The sequence below is a fragment of the Olea europaea genome, unplaced genomic scaffold (genome assembly GCF_002742605.1).
Source record: "Olea europaea var. sylvestris unplaced genomic scaffold, O_europaea_v1 scaffold2333, whole genome shotgun sequence".
Taxonomy (NCBI): Eukaryota; Viridiplantae; Streptophyta; class Magnoliopsida; order Lamiales; family Oleaceae; genus Olea; species Olea europaea.
The window spans coordinates 8,103-24,013 of NW_019241439.1; the positions used below are offsets into that span (position 1 = coordinate 8,103).

Consider the following 15,911-nt stretch of genomic DNA (forward strand, 5'->3'; position numbering starts at 1 on the left):
GACCATATATACCACCTCGATTGGAGTGCCACGTGATTCGGCATGAGTGGGAGTTAGGCCCCAGTGAGTTGGCCAAGTGTGTCAACACATAACAATATTAATGTTATAGATTAACTTTAACAGGATTCTTATAAGAAAATAAAGAAATGTATATGCTAGTCACATCCACATGCTTAACACAAATTCATGTTAGTATTATATTTGCAAATCACTTTTTCACATTATTACCAATTGAAGCGACTTCTGCATATTGCAATCTATACATGATCTTACTCTAAATCGTTTTAAGTATCTAAGATGGAGGGTAAAGAGAAAAATTAACTTTGGAACTATGAATAATAAGAGCAAAAAGGAAGAAATGTTCACAATCCTCGTATTAGTATTGTAATGGAAAGTTGATAAATTTTTTATACAAAAATGGAGTGTGTTAGTAAATTGACTTTAAATACTAAATGGGCTTCCAAACCTATGTTTACTGGCGGGTCAGGCTGCCCGAGGCCATGGAGGCCAAACCCATAACTTGATCGGTCCAGTCTGGGACACAGGTTATGGCTGGACACTCAAGCCCGGGTAGCCATAATACTCAGCTCACATAGACCAATTCTTTAAACAAAACCAAAAAAATGAAAAGAAAAAGGAGGTCAAATGTTAACGTCCCTCATCAAGGTCACTGCAATTTAAGATTTTTATATTGCTTTGGGAAATCTGTATTAATTAGAAATCAAATATCACACTTCATTTCTCACATTGCATGGATCCACAAGATAGATCACTTCATTAGCTAGGTAGGAGTATCCCAACGACTCCTATCCCATTTGCTCAAGAAGTCTTTTCCACGTCTACATTATATGAACCTTACAAGCAAATTAGTCAGTGCAGGTTAGCCACCAAGACTACTTGCATCAAATGCTTCAATTATTTTAGGGATTGTGGTGTCATTACTTCACTTCTTGCGGGAGAATGGAGTGGCCCATAATAATAATAAAAAAATAACTCGATCCTATTCTATTGGGTAAAAAAAATAATAATAATAAAAATTAACTCAATATATGTTTTAAAAATCTATAGTATATAATATCATTTAACATTTGCTCTTTGATCTATTTTAGCTAGAGGATTTATCAATCTACAAAGGCATTGAAGGAAATAAACACTCGCATTCCTTTAAAAACATATATATTAATGTATACTTGCATGTGAGTTTAATTTATGTGATTATAATCTTTTGAGAAATTAAAGGGAGTGTATTAAATTGGAACTTTTGAAGATATTGATGGACTTTTTTTAAGTGATGACTACTATGAATTTCGTGGATCTTTTATAGATTTGTATGAAATTAATGGAAGTCTTTCATAGATTTCTATGGATTTTCATTTTAAAAAGTTTATACACTTTTTATAGAATTCAAAAGACTTTCATTTGAAATAGAATTCATGTAGATCTAATACAGTGGTGTGAAATTCTCACATACGAGGTGGTGTTCCCACAATTCTCATTCTTCTTTCCATATAATAAAAAAAATTAAAAAAATAAAAATTTAATATATATATATAACATACTTTTAAAAATAAATATACTTAAATTTAATAATAAAATTTTCATATAAAATTTTATAATTTAATAAAAAAATAAATATTTTTTTACAAAAAAGGAATGAAAAAAGAAAAAAATTTCATAGAAAATAGAGATAAACAATAAGAAAAAGTGAGAAAGATAAATGAAAATAAATATAATCAATAGAAAAAATAAATTTTAATCATACATGTCAGTAGAAGGTTAAAAAAAAAAGATTGAATTTCTTTTTTTTTATGAAAATCTCTCGAAATCTTGTAATTAATGAGAGACAAATTTTAAAATTTTATATGAATTAGAAAGTTAGTACTCCAAAAACTTTTATAAAAGTTTCTAAAAATCATTAAAATTTGAATACCCAAAACTTATAGAAATTTCTAAAAAGTTTCACTTGAATACACCCTGAATTTTAGAGACTTCTTAAAAATTTATAAAAGACTCAATTGAATACATCAATACTTTTAAAGAGTCTTAAAAAGTTGCAATTGAATACTCCTAACTTTTAAAATTCAAAAAGTCATTAAAAGTTTCAATTGAATACACACCCTTAATTTTATGTTTAATAAGGATTAAAATTAAATTTTTAAATAAATTTTAATGAAAATTGACAAAATGATCGGTGTAAAAGTTGCTAGGCTTATTAAATGTATGACTAAAAATTGAATTTTAATCTATACTAAATGTGGTTATTTATTTATTTATTTATTATTATTGAAAGAAATTAAATTTTTGGGAAAGGAAATGAGACAAAATGCAAAGAAAAATAAATAAATTCCCTCTTTGATTACCCAAGGCCGTGGAAAAGCATAAAAATCCTAGGGTTTCTACAACCCCTAAATTTCCCAATCAAATCTACGTCTTTCTCAATTGTTAATTTTTCTTCCAAATATGCCTCAAAGACACTCGAAAAATAACAACGATTTAGCATTCTTCACGTATGATGAGAAGAAGAAACTCGGGTATGGTACCCAGAAAGAAAGACTCGGCAAGGACTCGATCAAACCATTCGATGCTTGCAGTCTGTGCTTGAAACCAGTTATCGATCCCTTGTCTTGCCAGAAAGGCCACGTCTTTTGCAAAGAATGCATTCTTGAATGTCTTTTGGCCCAGAAGAAAGATATTCAAAGGTCCTTGATTGTTTTTCCGTAACTTTTAATTTCTCGAATTTGTTTTTCCGCAACTTCTGCTGTCAAATTTTCATAAGAATTTGGTTATTACGCAAATAATAAGGATTATACGTCCATCTGAACTTTGAAATTGGTCATGATAAAATTGCGGAGAATTAATTATATGACTCATCTAATTGGATGTTTTGATTGGTTTTCTGATCATTTGGTTATGTGTTGAGACTAACTGGGAAAGATTTATGTGCGAAATTATTATGGGTTTTTGAACTCTGGGATTTATTGAGTTTAGGAGGTCTTAGAAGCTTAATTGTACGAGGGGGGTTTTGAACTGGAACTCTTTCAGTTAAGACCACGCTCTGAATCTTTCCTTAATTGGGAATGTCTTAGGAAGAGTGAGTTCAACTAAGTACATTGTGCAGTAGTTTATTATTGTGTAGTTTCAGGAGAAACCATAATTCTAGTCCAGTTGTCTGGTTATTAGGGCTGCAACGACAAGATCATGTGCTGTTCCGTTCATAATATGCTAACAGTAGATCCACCCAAGCAACCTTCTTGACACCCGCTCTAGGTGAGGACCTAAATTCATAGAACTCTGCTGTTATTAGACCTTAAAACACCATCGATATCTCAAGTTTAATTTTTGCAACATTTTTAAATAAAGTAAAGTAAAATAAAACAAAAAAATAATTTGAATGGTCCTGAAACATTAAATTCCTTAAGAGGATACTCTATCTTGGATGCGTTATTTGCACATTTTCATAGGGTGTGTAATAGAACTTACACTTGTTTTTTCATATGTTTTGGACCTTACTGGAAATAACTTTAAATTCTGCGACCATATTATTTTGCCTATTTTACCCTGTGTAAAGTTGCACAAGTTCTGATTATGTACTTGTTTCGGCTTCAACATGATGTGTTTCAGCTTGATGAATCCAGTAAATAACTAGTGTGTCCAAATGATTCAACTGTCTTTGTAGTTTGTGCCACTTGTTTTATAAGTTACCAGAGAATTAAATTTGGGAGGGCTGCTTGCATATCCTATGTCCCCTTTTCAGCAATGTTCAGGTGGGAGATTATTAAGAAACGTTGTGTTTTTATTGAGTTTTGTCAAATATAAACCTCATTTGGTTTCTGTTTATCTTGATGTTGTACTGAAGTGTGTGAAGCATTTCCCTGCAGAAAGCTAGCAGCCCATGCTGCTCAGCATAAGCAGGAAAAGGAAGAGGAAGAAGAAAAGTTGATGTTGCAGAAAGCCCGAGATCTTGATGCATTTGATCAACAGAACCATGGGGCAGTGCCACAGTACAATGATAAGAACTTCAACAGGGACAAGAATGGTTTCCATGGGGCTAACAGTGTGAAGGCCACATCATATGAAGAGGAAGCACTCCGAACAATGAAAGCATTTTGGTTGCCGTCTGCAACTCCAGAAGCTCCTGCAAAAGTTGAAGCCCCATCAACGGACACAATCTGTCCAGAGGGAAAGGAAAAACTCAGGATGAAGACACTTTTCCCTATCTACTTGACAGAAGATACCTGCGAACAAAAGAAATCGAGCTCTCTTGATAAGAGCTACATCTGTCCTAGCTGCAAGGTCACACTTACGAATACACTCTCACTTGTAGCCTTGAGTTCGTGTGGTCATGTTTTCTGCAAGAAATGTGCGGAGAAATTCATGGCTGTTGATAAGGTTTGCCTAGTCTGCAACAAGCCATGCAAAGAAAGGAGTCTGGTCAAGTTGGAAAAGGGAGGAACTGGTTTTGCTGGCCATGGAGATCATCTTGAAGCAACTGACTTTAAGCATTTAGGAAGCGGTTCAGGGCTGGGGCTTGTAAGACCCGCGACGAAGACTTGATTTCAATTTCAATAGCATATATATTACCTTTTAATTCCCTTTTGACATTGGTACTTTGATCTGTACTTTTATCATGTTGTCAGACTCCTAATTATCCTAATCGTGATGTAGTGTATGAATGTATCATCTGTGATTCTGTTGGATTTTATTTACGTTTGACACGGCGAACTGAATAGCTGTGAATGCTTTTTGTTTCTCGACTCCATAAACCTCATTTGTAAATATGCTGAGAATTCATCCATTATTTTTTCCACGCATCAACTGATGGTCATTATCGTCATTCGAACTGTATTGAGTCTTTGTTGAGTGTTTTGGTTGTATCTGCACAATTTTTTAATTACACATGCAAATGTAATGTCTGCAATAAAAAATAAAAAATAATAAAAATTGAAAGTGAAATTTTTTCCCTTTTTAATATTTTTTTTCTACGTATTGATATTTGGAGTAAGAACGCAGACTATGAGTCTGACTTTATAAGTAATTGTACAGCGCTTGACTTATGTCTCAACACTGCTGAGTCTGTGAAATCTTGAACGTTCGATTACCAGACAAACCATTCAATCTCCGCCGTTTGTTGGTGCTGTGTGTGTCCAGAATTACAGAGTTGCAAGTAGTGTCATACTCGCTTTCAGATCTTCTTGTACGTTGGAGGTCAAGGACACTCACCGGCGTCAACGTACAACTTGGTGATGCATGAAGATTCGACTCGTAACCGTTCATCAACATCTCTTGCATTGCTCGCAAGCAATCTAACCACCTCTCCTGCAATAGCACAATGAACTTGATCTCAGTAGCTAAGATGACATTAAACTAATATGAATAGGATTGGTCTTTTATCTCGTTCAAAAGTTTAAAACGTTGTAATAGTGTATGATTAATGGTTATCTTACTTGATTTACGTATTCACAAGAAGAAATCTCGTCTTTAAACGAAGTAAACTTCAGTGGAATCAAGTCCTGAGTTGCACAGAGAAGCGCTGAGGCTGCAATTGTTGATGGTTTATACTGTAGAAACTTTAATTCTGGAATTGAAAATATATAACGATATTGTTAGTCAGAGTTAAGCATATAAATGCAATCTATGAATGCATGTCATTAAATTCTACTAAAAAAACAGAGAATTACCATATTGCAAATTGATGATAAAGCATGAAGCTCGTTGTTTGAGAGCCACAATCAACGAAGAATCGTCGATTTCAAAGAGAGAGATGAAATAGTGGAGAAACGAGAAAGGTGTGATCGATCGCATTCGCCATTCAAGAGCCCCCAGAACGATTGCCTCCATTCGCCGAATTGAATGTGCATCAAATTCAAAATATTTTTCTCTCTGTTTTCTTAGAAATTACGCGTTAATTTTGTTATAACTTACACAAGATTCTCATAAACTTATTCAATATAGTACCTTTAAATCGGAAAGTGAAACTGACAAATTGCAGTTCCTCATCTTCGCAGCAAGCGAAAGGCTTGCAACTACCAGAATTCGAGCAATCCATGGCTTTTTCTCCTGGATTAGTATCAAGTTAAATAAATGATAACAAATTCTCAGCACTGCTCACAAATTCGAAATCAAATACATGAATAATAACAAAAAAAATATTTACCAGAATTTTTTGTTTAGAGAGGAATCGATCGATGTAATTGACAGAGAGGTAGACAATAAACGGATCTAAACCATAGGACAGCTGCGCCTGGGGGGAAAAAGAGAAGAAGAAGAAGCTAATTCAATTAAATTTTAACGCAGAAAGTAATAAATTATTTTATTGTCTGAATATTGAATTTACATGAAGGATTTGCGAGACGGCATTGCTGCGAATAAAGAAACGAACATCTGAGGATTCGAAGGAGAGTAGACAAGGCATGTGGTCTGATTCATTGGCGAAGAGAGCTGAAACGCCGTCGTATTGCTGGTCTTCGAAGCTCGCTAATGGACTTTCAAGAGCAAGCTCCATTTTTTCTCTAGTTCCAAAGAAGAAATTATCTTTCCTTCAGTTCAACAAAAGTCGGATTTCGGAGGAAGGGATGCGAATGTAGAAGGGAAAGTGAGCGTATTTAAGCAACACTGAAAGAGAGCTGCTTTATTTTTTGTATTTAAGGGAAAAAAAAAAGAAGGAGAGAGAGAGAGAGCATCGATTCGCTAATGGACTTTCAAGAGCAAGCTCCATTTTTTCTCTAGTTCCAAAGAAGAAATTATCTTTCCTTCAGTTCAACAAAAGTCTGATTTCGGAGGAAGGGATGCGAATGTAGAAGGGAAAGTGAGCGTATTTATGCAACACTGAAAGAGAGCTGCTTTATTTTTTGTATTTAAGATTCATCTAGAGTCAAGATGATTATCAATTTATGTGATCCTACAGTATAATGAATTTTAAATGTATTTTCAGACCGACATCTAAGCTCGAGATTAATAGTAATTCAAAGAGAAATATAGAGTTTGGAATTAAGATTATCACGTGTTTAGGTAAATAGCATTATTCAAAAAAGAAATGTCAAATTTGAAATTTAAATTGTTTGACACGTGTCGTCGTCCAAAAAAAGGGGGTGGAAATAGTATTTCGTCAACAATCAAAGAAGGAATCTTAGAATTTTGTTATAGAACTAATATTATAGGGATTGTCACATGATACATAGTGAGGCAGAGTGGGTCATTATGCTGATTTAGTCTCCTTCACAATGTGATCAATAACTACAGTAGATAGTGTGACACATGTGACTCTAATAAATGCAATTACTTAGAATGTTTGTCGTAACATGTTTAAAGTTGTCCTTTTTCCTTTTTCTTTTCGGAGTTTTAGTTAAAATGTATATTGTCATCAAGTTTGTTGTATGGTTCAAAAATAAGTACCATTTACTCAAGTTCTTCTCACACGTAGCGAAATTTTCTAGTATGAACTGATATTGATTTGGAGTATTTCTATGTTTAGCTTGGAAATTTGAGAAATATTTATAAAGTCCCTATAAATTTTCAAGTTAAATGTTATTTTTTTAATTTATTTATCTACAAGAATTAAGACAATATTAAAAATAGGAAAATGTCTTTTTATGTATAGACCCGTAAGGCGTGAGATTTGATCTACATGTTCTACGTGTGTTTGAAACTTGTATTTGAGTAAAAAAAAATGCGTCCTATAGCGTTTCTAACATAGCTAAATTGACTTATGATAATTAGTCTAATATGTTGTTTACCCTCATCGGGTCTCAATTTAATGTAAGTTGCATAGTCAGACCTTCTAAATTCATCCACACTCTCGTTTTAAATAACTTTTTGTCCAAATCCAATTATAACAATCTTTCATTTATTACACAAATGTAAACGTTCCAAATACAACTATATCAATGTCTCATTTATTATGCAAATGTGTAATGATGACGAAACCGATTTTTCTTGCTCTTCATTTCCCCAATTGAACTACACATTGTCCTCGAAGAGTATGTACAATGAACCATTATTTTGGAGAAAATGGAAGGCATACACAGTACATCCCCATAATGTCCATACTTACTTTGAAGGTCGTGAGATCACAATTGAATGATAAAGGTTGTGACGAATTTAGTGACCATGTGACGAGAAAAAGAGGATAAAGGTTGTGACGAATTTTGTGACCATGTGACGAGAAAAAGAGCCAAATATATTTTCTTTCTTTCTTTCTTTCTTTTTATTTATTTTTTTTTTTTTTACTCTTTAGCTTTGACTGATGACCTACCTCATGTTGCTCCTGGAGAATGTTGATTACTTTTTTGTCTACTTGGTCTTTCTTTCCATTTTGGCTTCACAACATCTTCTTTATTGTTCCAAATGATTCTCTGCTTTTTATTGGTATAAGAGAAAGCCCTTTGCTCATAAGAATTTTCCACTACAATCAATAGAAGAAGACCAATAGCTTTTGCTTTTTCCTTCTCACTTTCACTTTCCATTCTTTCTCCTAACTAATATAATTTATTAAAATCTTCATTAATATAATAATACCTGTTGATGACTATAAATGACATGGCAAAATTAGATTAACTTAAAAGAAGATTTTATTGAAAGAAACATCTAAGAATGTTTTCTATTGAGTCATCTTAGCTCTGTCCTAGGGGAGGACCATTTGATCCTATTTATAGGATGAAAGATCATACCACTTGACTGCCTGACATCATTTCAACTACAGTGCTAACCTAAAAATGCATGCCATCGTCCAAGTTTTCGCTCCATGATTGGTTGTTGAGGTCGACCATACAAGTCATCATGAGCCTATGTTACAGCTATAGAGTCAAGTGATGATGGTTAGCAGCTGGGTGATCATTACCTGACTATAATTAGTCAAATATGAGGTAGTGACATCATAAGTGTCACTTGTTATGTCGGAAGCAACTAGTGGTAAGGTGGGGCAGTGTAGCAATAATCTATTAATCACGATGGTCAAGGTCCGAGCTTAGGCTTCTCAAGGTGTAATTCAATCTGACATTGTGTTGACCTGTGTCGCATGCCATTTTTCTAAAAAAAATATAGGTCGAACAGCAACAATACCCTTTCAAATTCTATAAAATTAACTTATTATGAATATACATGCAGCTATTTTTAGGTCTTCTATTTATACCCTACCATGCATGTGTTAACATGGATGCTTCACCAATCCGAGAGCATTATCACAAAAAATCTTTTGTCATTGCAGTGAACAGCAACTCACATCGTTGTTCGACCATTCACGAAGGGAATTAAACTTATTTGTCATATAGTTAAAGTATGGAGCATGACTCTATCAAAAATATGTAAAGGGATGATAATATATATGTGGAGTAGGAAGGGACATTTGCAATGATAATATAAGTGCATGCATTCACGCCTTCAACCCCATGCAGATAGCATCATCATTATTATTTCTGAGTGAAAGACATTACAGTGGGCCTATAAACAAATAAATCAAATTCATTGTTTTGTGGGCATCACTCACCCACTAACAAATCATTTAGGAATTCAATTTATGAATTCATCAATTATGAGCTGGACGTTTCAATCATTCAACCGTGGATGCTTTGCAGATGTTCTTGTACACGGTGAATCACCAATTTGGATTGAAGTGAATTATGGATGTACAATTCCATTTCGATTGAAAAATACAATAAATATTTGAGCCTAGGCTTTTCGAAAAATCACATGCGTTATGTTAGAATAAAAAAATTTGGTCACGAAATTAATGAATTTCTTTTTAACGTGTAATCAAGCTGAGTTCTATTCAATTCACCATATTAAATGAAATATAATGGGTGAGGTTAGCTATTGACGCTTTTAGGGTCAGGTTAAATGTGGGCCGGGCAGGTACTTTGTGAAAAGATCCAGCCCGGACAAGGGTACTAAAGAAGACATGATGCCCGGGCCCATTTCATTGAAAACCCGTGAGCTCAGTTTCAGTACAGCCTCTATGTACATCAATAAAATTATTGTTTTTTTTATAAATATATTTTGAAGATAATTTATACTAAGATTAGACCTCTTATGATGATACTCTTTTACATACTTTTAGCTTTAGTAATTTATGATATTTACTAGAACAGCTTGTTAGAGAAAGGTAACTAAATTAACAAATTTTATGATTGAAAATAATTTCTAGAAGTGACTATTAACATCGTGTGATAAAGGTAAAATTGTTCATTAGTAGAAATTTTAATTAAACATTTGTGTTTTGAATTAATTTCACAAACGGTCACTGAACTTACGCAAAAATTACAAAACGGTAACTGAAGTTTAAAACTTCTAGTAACGGTCAGTTAAGTTTCGATGTGCTTTTAGAAACGATCACTGAAATTTAAAAACTTTCAGAAACAGTCACTAAAGTTTAAAAACTTGCAGAAACGGTCATTGAAATTTAAAAACACTTTTTCAGTTGTTTTGTCTAATTTTTAAAAACTTTTTCGGTCACTTCCAACCACCGATACTGTCGAATTTTGATAGAGTTGGAAAGCTCACAATGTCCTTTTCTTTTACCACCCAAAATATCCCCGTAACTCCAAGTGATTCAACCGGAAAATCGTTGCAAGAATCGCCCTGTCCATATTTTTTGGGTGACTTTTGCGGCTATTTTTCGGCGACTTCCGACCACCAAGATCATCCGATTTTGATATCGTTGGAAAGTCCACAATGTCCTCTTCAATTACCAAAATCTCCCCCAAAATTCAAAGGATTCTGCAAGAATAAACCCACAAAATCGGCTCCCCAAAAAGGCAAAAATCTCTCCAGATTGGGGATGCTAATTTTGTGGATTTATTTCAGCCAAATCCTTTAGAGTTATGGGGAGATTTTAAGTAGTAATTGAAGATGAGATTGTGGGCTTTCCAATGGTATCAAAATCCAACGATTTTGGTGGTCAAAAGTTGCTGGAATGTTGCCACAAAACTCACCCAAAAAACTGAAAAATCTGCTCAAATTTTCCCATTTTCAGTTAGCCAATTTTGTGGGTTTATTCCGGATGAATCATTTGGAGCTTGGGGGAGATTTTTGGAGGTTATTGAAGAGGACATTGTGGGCTTTTCAATGGTATCAAATCTGGTGGTATTGGTGGTAGGAAGTTACCGAAAAGTTGCCTTAAAAGTAACCCAAAAAATCTGAGAAATCTATCTAAATTTTTCTCCTTTTTGGGTAGCCAACTTTATGGGTTTATTTCAGCCAAATCCTTTGGAGTTTGAGAAAGATTTTGGATGGTAATTGAAAGGGACATTTTGGACTTTCTAACAATATCAAAATTCGGTGGTCTTGGTGGTGGAAAATCGCCAAAAAATCGCCTAAAAAAGCTAAAAATTTGGGCAGATTTTTTGTGAGACTATTACAACGATTTTCAGGTCAAATCCCTTGGAGTTAGGGAGAGATTGGTGGTAAATAAAAGGACATTATGAGCTTTTCAACGGTATCAAAATTCGGTGGCATCAGTGGTCGGAAGTGGGCGAAAAGTTGTTACAAAAATGTCCAAAAAATTGAAAAAAAATATTTTTGAACTTCAGTGACCATTTCTGCAAGTTTTTAAACTTCAGTGACCGTTTCTGCAAAAAAAGCCCAAAATTTAAGTGACCGTTACTGAAAGTTTTAAACTTCGGTGACCATTTTGTAATTTCGCTTAAGTTCAGTGACCGTTTATGAAATTAACCCTTTGTGTTTTCTTTTAGGGAAAAAAAAATGAAAACAGGAAAGTACAGATATGTTCAGATTTTTAATTTTTATTTTTGAAAAAACTAAAAATACCGTCACTAACCTAGATTATCGAAAAATATTTTCTTTAACAGCTTGGTATACGGTGGTGATGAGGGTAGTAGTGGTGGTTTTGGCGGATTGGGAAATGAGGATGGTTGGAGAATAGGATTTATTTGTTCATTTTGAAAAGATTTATGACGCTTGTTACAATTTTCAATTTTTTTTTTTTTTTTTTTTGGTATTTAGTTTATTTCTTTTTTTTCATTTTATATGAATTTAATGGTCGGGATGGACGGAAGAACAAGTTTTGCGATAAATTCCTAAAGGTTGAGGATGATTTGAATTAAGAAAAGGTAGGATGAGGATAATTTACTGACTTATCTTAAAGATTGAGAATGAAAATATCAAATTCTCTTCAATGAACCATTGGAAGAATACTTTTCAACATTGGTACGATTGTTGACCCTTTTTAGCAAGGAGTTACTGGATTCTTATCGAAATAATTAAATGAAAAGAGGTAATCCCACGTTTATTTGATTAAACCAGTTGCTTTCAATAAGATTATCTGAATCTTCAATTACATCAATCTAAACAAGTTTTTGAAATGCTTCAATATTTAAATTCAAGAATACACGTGGACTGAAAGCAATATTCAGTTATTTGCTATTGGTTTCAACAAAAGAGCAGCAGCCATGAATAATGTTAATCAAAGAGGAATCTTAAGTCCAAGCAGGATTGAGGTTGATGTTGATTTTTATTCTTTTGAATTTTCCTAAGTTCTCAAATTGTGTTGCTAGGAATTTAATGTTAAATTTCAGGGAAAAAATATGGCACTGGTGGCTTCTTGGTTTCTTGGACTTGGATCCCTTGTCTCATGGAATAGTTTGTTGACTATAGAAGATTACTACTATGATTTGTTCCCGGTGAGAACATTATAGGAAACCTCTTTACACTTTTTTAGCATATATCTGTGTCTGTCCTGTCTTCAAATGGAATGCATATGATCTTATTTAGCATATAGCATACTATTATAATGCTTAATCGAAAAAATCTGAAGAATTTACAGTATTTCCTCTGATGTAGTGTTACCATCCATCCCGGGTCCTGACCCTTGTTTATCAACCCTTCGCATTTGGAACTGCGGCGATACTTACTTACAATGAGGAAAAGATTGATACAAGGAAACGTAACTTGGCTGGTTACATTATTTTCTTCCTTGGTACTTTGGACTTCTTGTTGTGAGTTATTCTCTTAGCCATTTTTGCACTCTCTTTTCATGGTTTTACTTCACCGAATCTCCATTGTCTATAATCAATTTTCTCTGTTACAAGTTGGACCTAGCCACATCAGGAAAGGGAGGAATTGGAAATTATATTGGAATTTGTGTATTTGTTGCTTGTTTTGGAGTTGCAGATGGCCTCGTTCAAGGTGGAATGATAGGAGATCTATCTTTCATGAGTCCCCAATTCATCCAAGTAAGTTTTTCCTATTCCTTTCCCATTTACATTGCATTTTCTAAAGATTCTTGAATCGGATCTCAAGATTTATGCTTCTCCCTTGTATGAACTTGCAGTCATTCTTTGCTGGTTTGGCTGCATCAGGGACTCTAACTGCTGCACTTAGATTAATTACAAAAGCAGCCTTCGATAAATTTGATAATGGCCTTCGTATGGGAGTTAGTAAGTAACACAAAATTATTTTACTATCAATGATTCGATAAATCTATCAGTAAATTTTTTCAGTTGGTAATTATGTTCTTTCAGTGTTATATCTGGCTATCTCAATATTCTTTGAGTTTCTATGCATCCTCCTGTATGCGTGGATCTTCCCCAAAATACCAATTGTGAAATACTTCCGGTCAAGGGCTGCTGCAGAAGGATCGGAAACAGTTTCGTCTGATCTGGTTGCTGCCGGCATCCACATTAAAGAGAGCGAAAGAGTAAATAAAGTTTCTTGATCTCAGAACAGTTTGATTCTCAATGAATGGATATTTTAAACTTTCAGGACAGGTTTTGTTATTACAGGCTGACGATGCTAATCATGAGCGGCTGAGCAATAACCAACTGTTATTTCAGAATCTTGACTATGCATTCGACCTTTACTTGATATACGTGCTCACCTTATCAATTATTCCCGGATTCTTGTACGAAAACACTAGATCCAACCTGCTAGGTTCTTGGTACGTGTGTGAAACACTTCTGCTCTTGAATTACCTATCGATTATTCAAGAATTCTTTTCACAAACAGGTACGCAGTTGTCCTGGTAGTGGTATTCAACGTTTGGGATCTTATTTCAAGATACGTTCCTCTCATTGAAAGCGTAAAGTTAGAATCAAGAAAGGGCCTCTTGATTGCATCCCTATCTCGTTTCTTGCTAATCCCTGCTTTCTATTTTACTGCGAAGTATGGAAACGAAGGGTGGATGATATTTCTCGTATCCTTCTTAGGAATTACAAATGGCTACCTGAGTGTCTGCATCCTCACAGCAGCTCCAAAAGGTTACAAGGTAAGTTGAAATCACAATTCACAATTCATTATTTTCTATGTTTCAACCTTAATATGTATGAATTTCTTCATTTGTAGGCACCGGAGCAGAATGCGTTGGGTAATCTACTAGTTCTATTTCTTCTTGGTGGCATTTTTTCTGGTACTGCTCTTGGTTGGTTATGGATTATCGGTAATGGTAAGTTTTAAGTCAACACCATCAACATATAAAAAATTATACGCTAGCATTGAAGTGTTTAATCTTGGATGGAAATGAAGCGAGGGTATTAAGTGAGATTTTTTATTTTTTCTTTTCAATTATTTAGGTGGATACACATCCTTTTTAATACATCGACATTATGATTCTTGTACATATATTATAATGTTCTAGCTTTAGTATGCTCAAACTGTAATAACTGTCATAATCACGTAAATTTTAAGTTCTCTCGAGAATCTCTCATCATATCTCATAAGATCATAAACCTTTAGCTCTATTATAGATTACGAGTCCAATTCAATGGACACTGAGCCCCTGTTTGGTGTAAATTTAAAGGTTGATAAAAATTTAAATTAAAATAAACAATTAATTTTAACCATACATTTTATAAGATTCATAATTTTTTTTATCAACTTTGTGCCCACCAATGATGTCACAAAATGTGGTGTTGCTACATCATCGATGAGGTCTAAAGTATCGATGATGTGACACATCATCGATGGACAACATATCTCCTGCTCTCTGTGAGAAAAAGATTAATTTTACACGAACAGGGTCTAATTGTAAGTCGCCAATTTTGGAGAAGATAATTTTGATCATCATCATTTTTCACTTGAATATGTGCCAAAATAGAATTTTATTTATTTATTTTTATTTTTATTTTGGCTAATTGTATGTCGTTGATTTTGATTTAGAGTATGAGAAGATATTTTTAAACATCACCATTTTTCACTCGAATATGAGCCAACAAACATAGGTTTTTATTTTTTGCAACTACTTATTGAAGACAATGATAGCAACCTTACTAAAACTTAGTATTTACAACGTTTAATTTTGCGAAGGTAACTAATTGTGAGTTATTGGCTAAGCTCTTGGTTTAGGCCGCGGAGACCTAGAATTTTAGACCTGTTCAAACCTTAAAGGAAAAGAAAATGAAGAATTAGTCGTCGCCATGCTTGTAAATAAAAAAAACTAAGACATGTGTATATGTACACAACGCGTTCTACTCGGTTAACGCGTCCCCAGCTGCTCCAAATAAATATCCATGTCGGCTCTTTAAGCTCCAAACAAAATATTCAATCTCCAATTTTTCTGTGAACCAATTAATTTGTCATCAGTCACACGTAAACATGACAGTTACCGCCGCCACTCGCGTCCAACAGCAGCCACCGTGCACCACCACAGTGCCACCACGTTTGATTCCTAAAAGGGGGCAGGTTCTTAGGAATGTTGTAAAAACGGTCTTAGCGTGTTTCGGTTTTAGCCGGTATTCTGAAAATTCGTCGGCGGTTTATTCATCTTCTCGTTGATTGAACCAGAAATGACTGAAAGTTAGTAGTGTTGAGAAATGGACCGGCCGGTTTCTGCCTCGCCAGTCTCTCTATAAATTTTAAAGGGACTTCAATGTGTAGGAATTATGAGGCAGCTTACAGCTAGAATGATTTTGACAAATAAGGAATAAAATACAATGTGTAATATATCTATCAGCTCCTGTTGCTGA

The 15,911-nt window shown here is 34.1% G+C and overlaps 4 protein-coding genes across 4 annotated transcripts; 3 read left to right on the plus strand and 1 right to left on the minus strand.

Annotated features, from left to right (window-relative positions):
* Nucleotides 1–2,339: 2,339 nt before the first annotated feature.
* Nucleotides 2,340–4,795, plus strand: LOC111381567 (E3 ubiquitin-protein ligase CSU1-like). Its single transcript, XM_023005360.1, has 2 exons — nt 2,340–2,699; nt 3,879–4,795. Exons 1-2 carry the CDS (start codon nt 2,461–2,463, stop codon nt 4,552–4,554), a joined length of 915 nt encoding a protein of 304 aa, XP_022861128.1. The 5' UTR covers nt 2,340–2,460; the 3' UTR covers nt 4,555–4,795.
* A 146-nt stretch (nt 4,796–4,941) lies between these two features.
* LOC111381566 (putative cyclin-D6-1) lies at nt 4,942–6,585 on the minus strand. Its single transcript, XM_023005359.1, has 6 exons — nt 6,335–6,585; nt 6,155–6,241; nt 5,956–6,057; nt 5,679–5,880; nt 5,445–5,575; nt 4,942–5,316 (listed from the first exon to the last, which is right to left on the minus strand). Exons 1-6 carry the CDS (start codon nt 6,500–6,502, stop codon nt 5,059–5,061), a joined length of 948 nt encoding a protein of 315 aa, XP_022861127.1. The 5' UTR covers nt 6,503–6,585; the 3' UTR covers nt 4,942–5,058.
* Nucleotides 6,586–11,719: 5,134 nt separating this feature from the next.
* LOC111381561 (equilibrative nucleotide transporter 7-like) lies at nt 11,720–13,051 on the plus strand. Its single transcript, XM_023005353.1, has 4 exons — nt 11,720–12,226; nt 12,337–12,449; nt 12,528–12,632; nt 12,776–13,051. The coding sequence occupies exons 1-4, from the start codon at nt 12,217–12,219 to the stop codon at nt 12,785–12,787; spliced, it is 240 nt and encodes a 79-aa protein (XP_022861121.1). The 5' UTR covers nt 11,720–12,216; the 3' UTR covers nt 12,788–13,051.
* On the plus strand, nt 12,900–14,656 carry LOC111381568 (equilibrative nucleotide transporter 3-like; the record flags this gene model as incomplete). The annotated part of the gene is made up of 6 exons (XM_023005361.1): nt 12,900–13,184; nt 13,283–13,388; nt 13,473–13,648; nt 13,734–13,888; nt 13,957–14,215; nt 14,293–14,656. Coding segments are annotated over 6 exons (1,092 nt in total), but the record flags the coding sequence as incomplete, so codon positions are not given.
* Nucleotides 14,657–15,911: the final 1,255 nt, after the last annotated feature.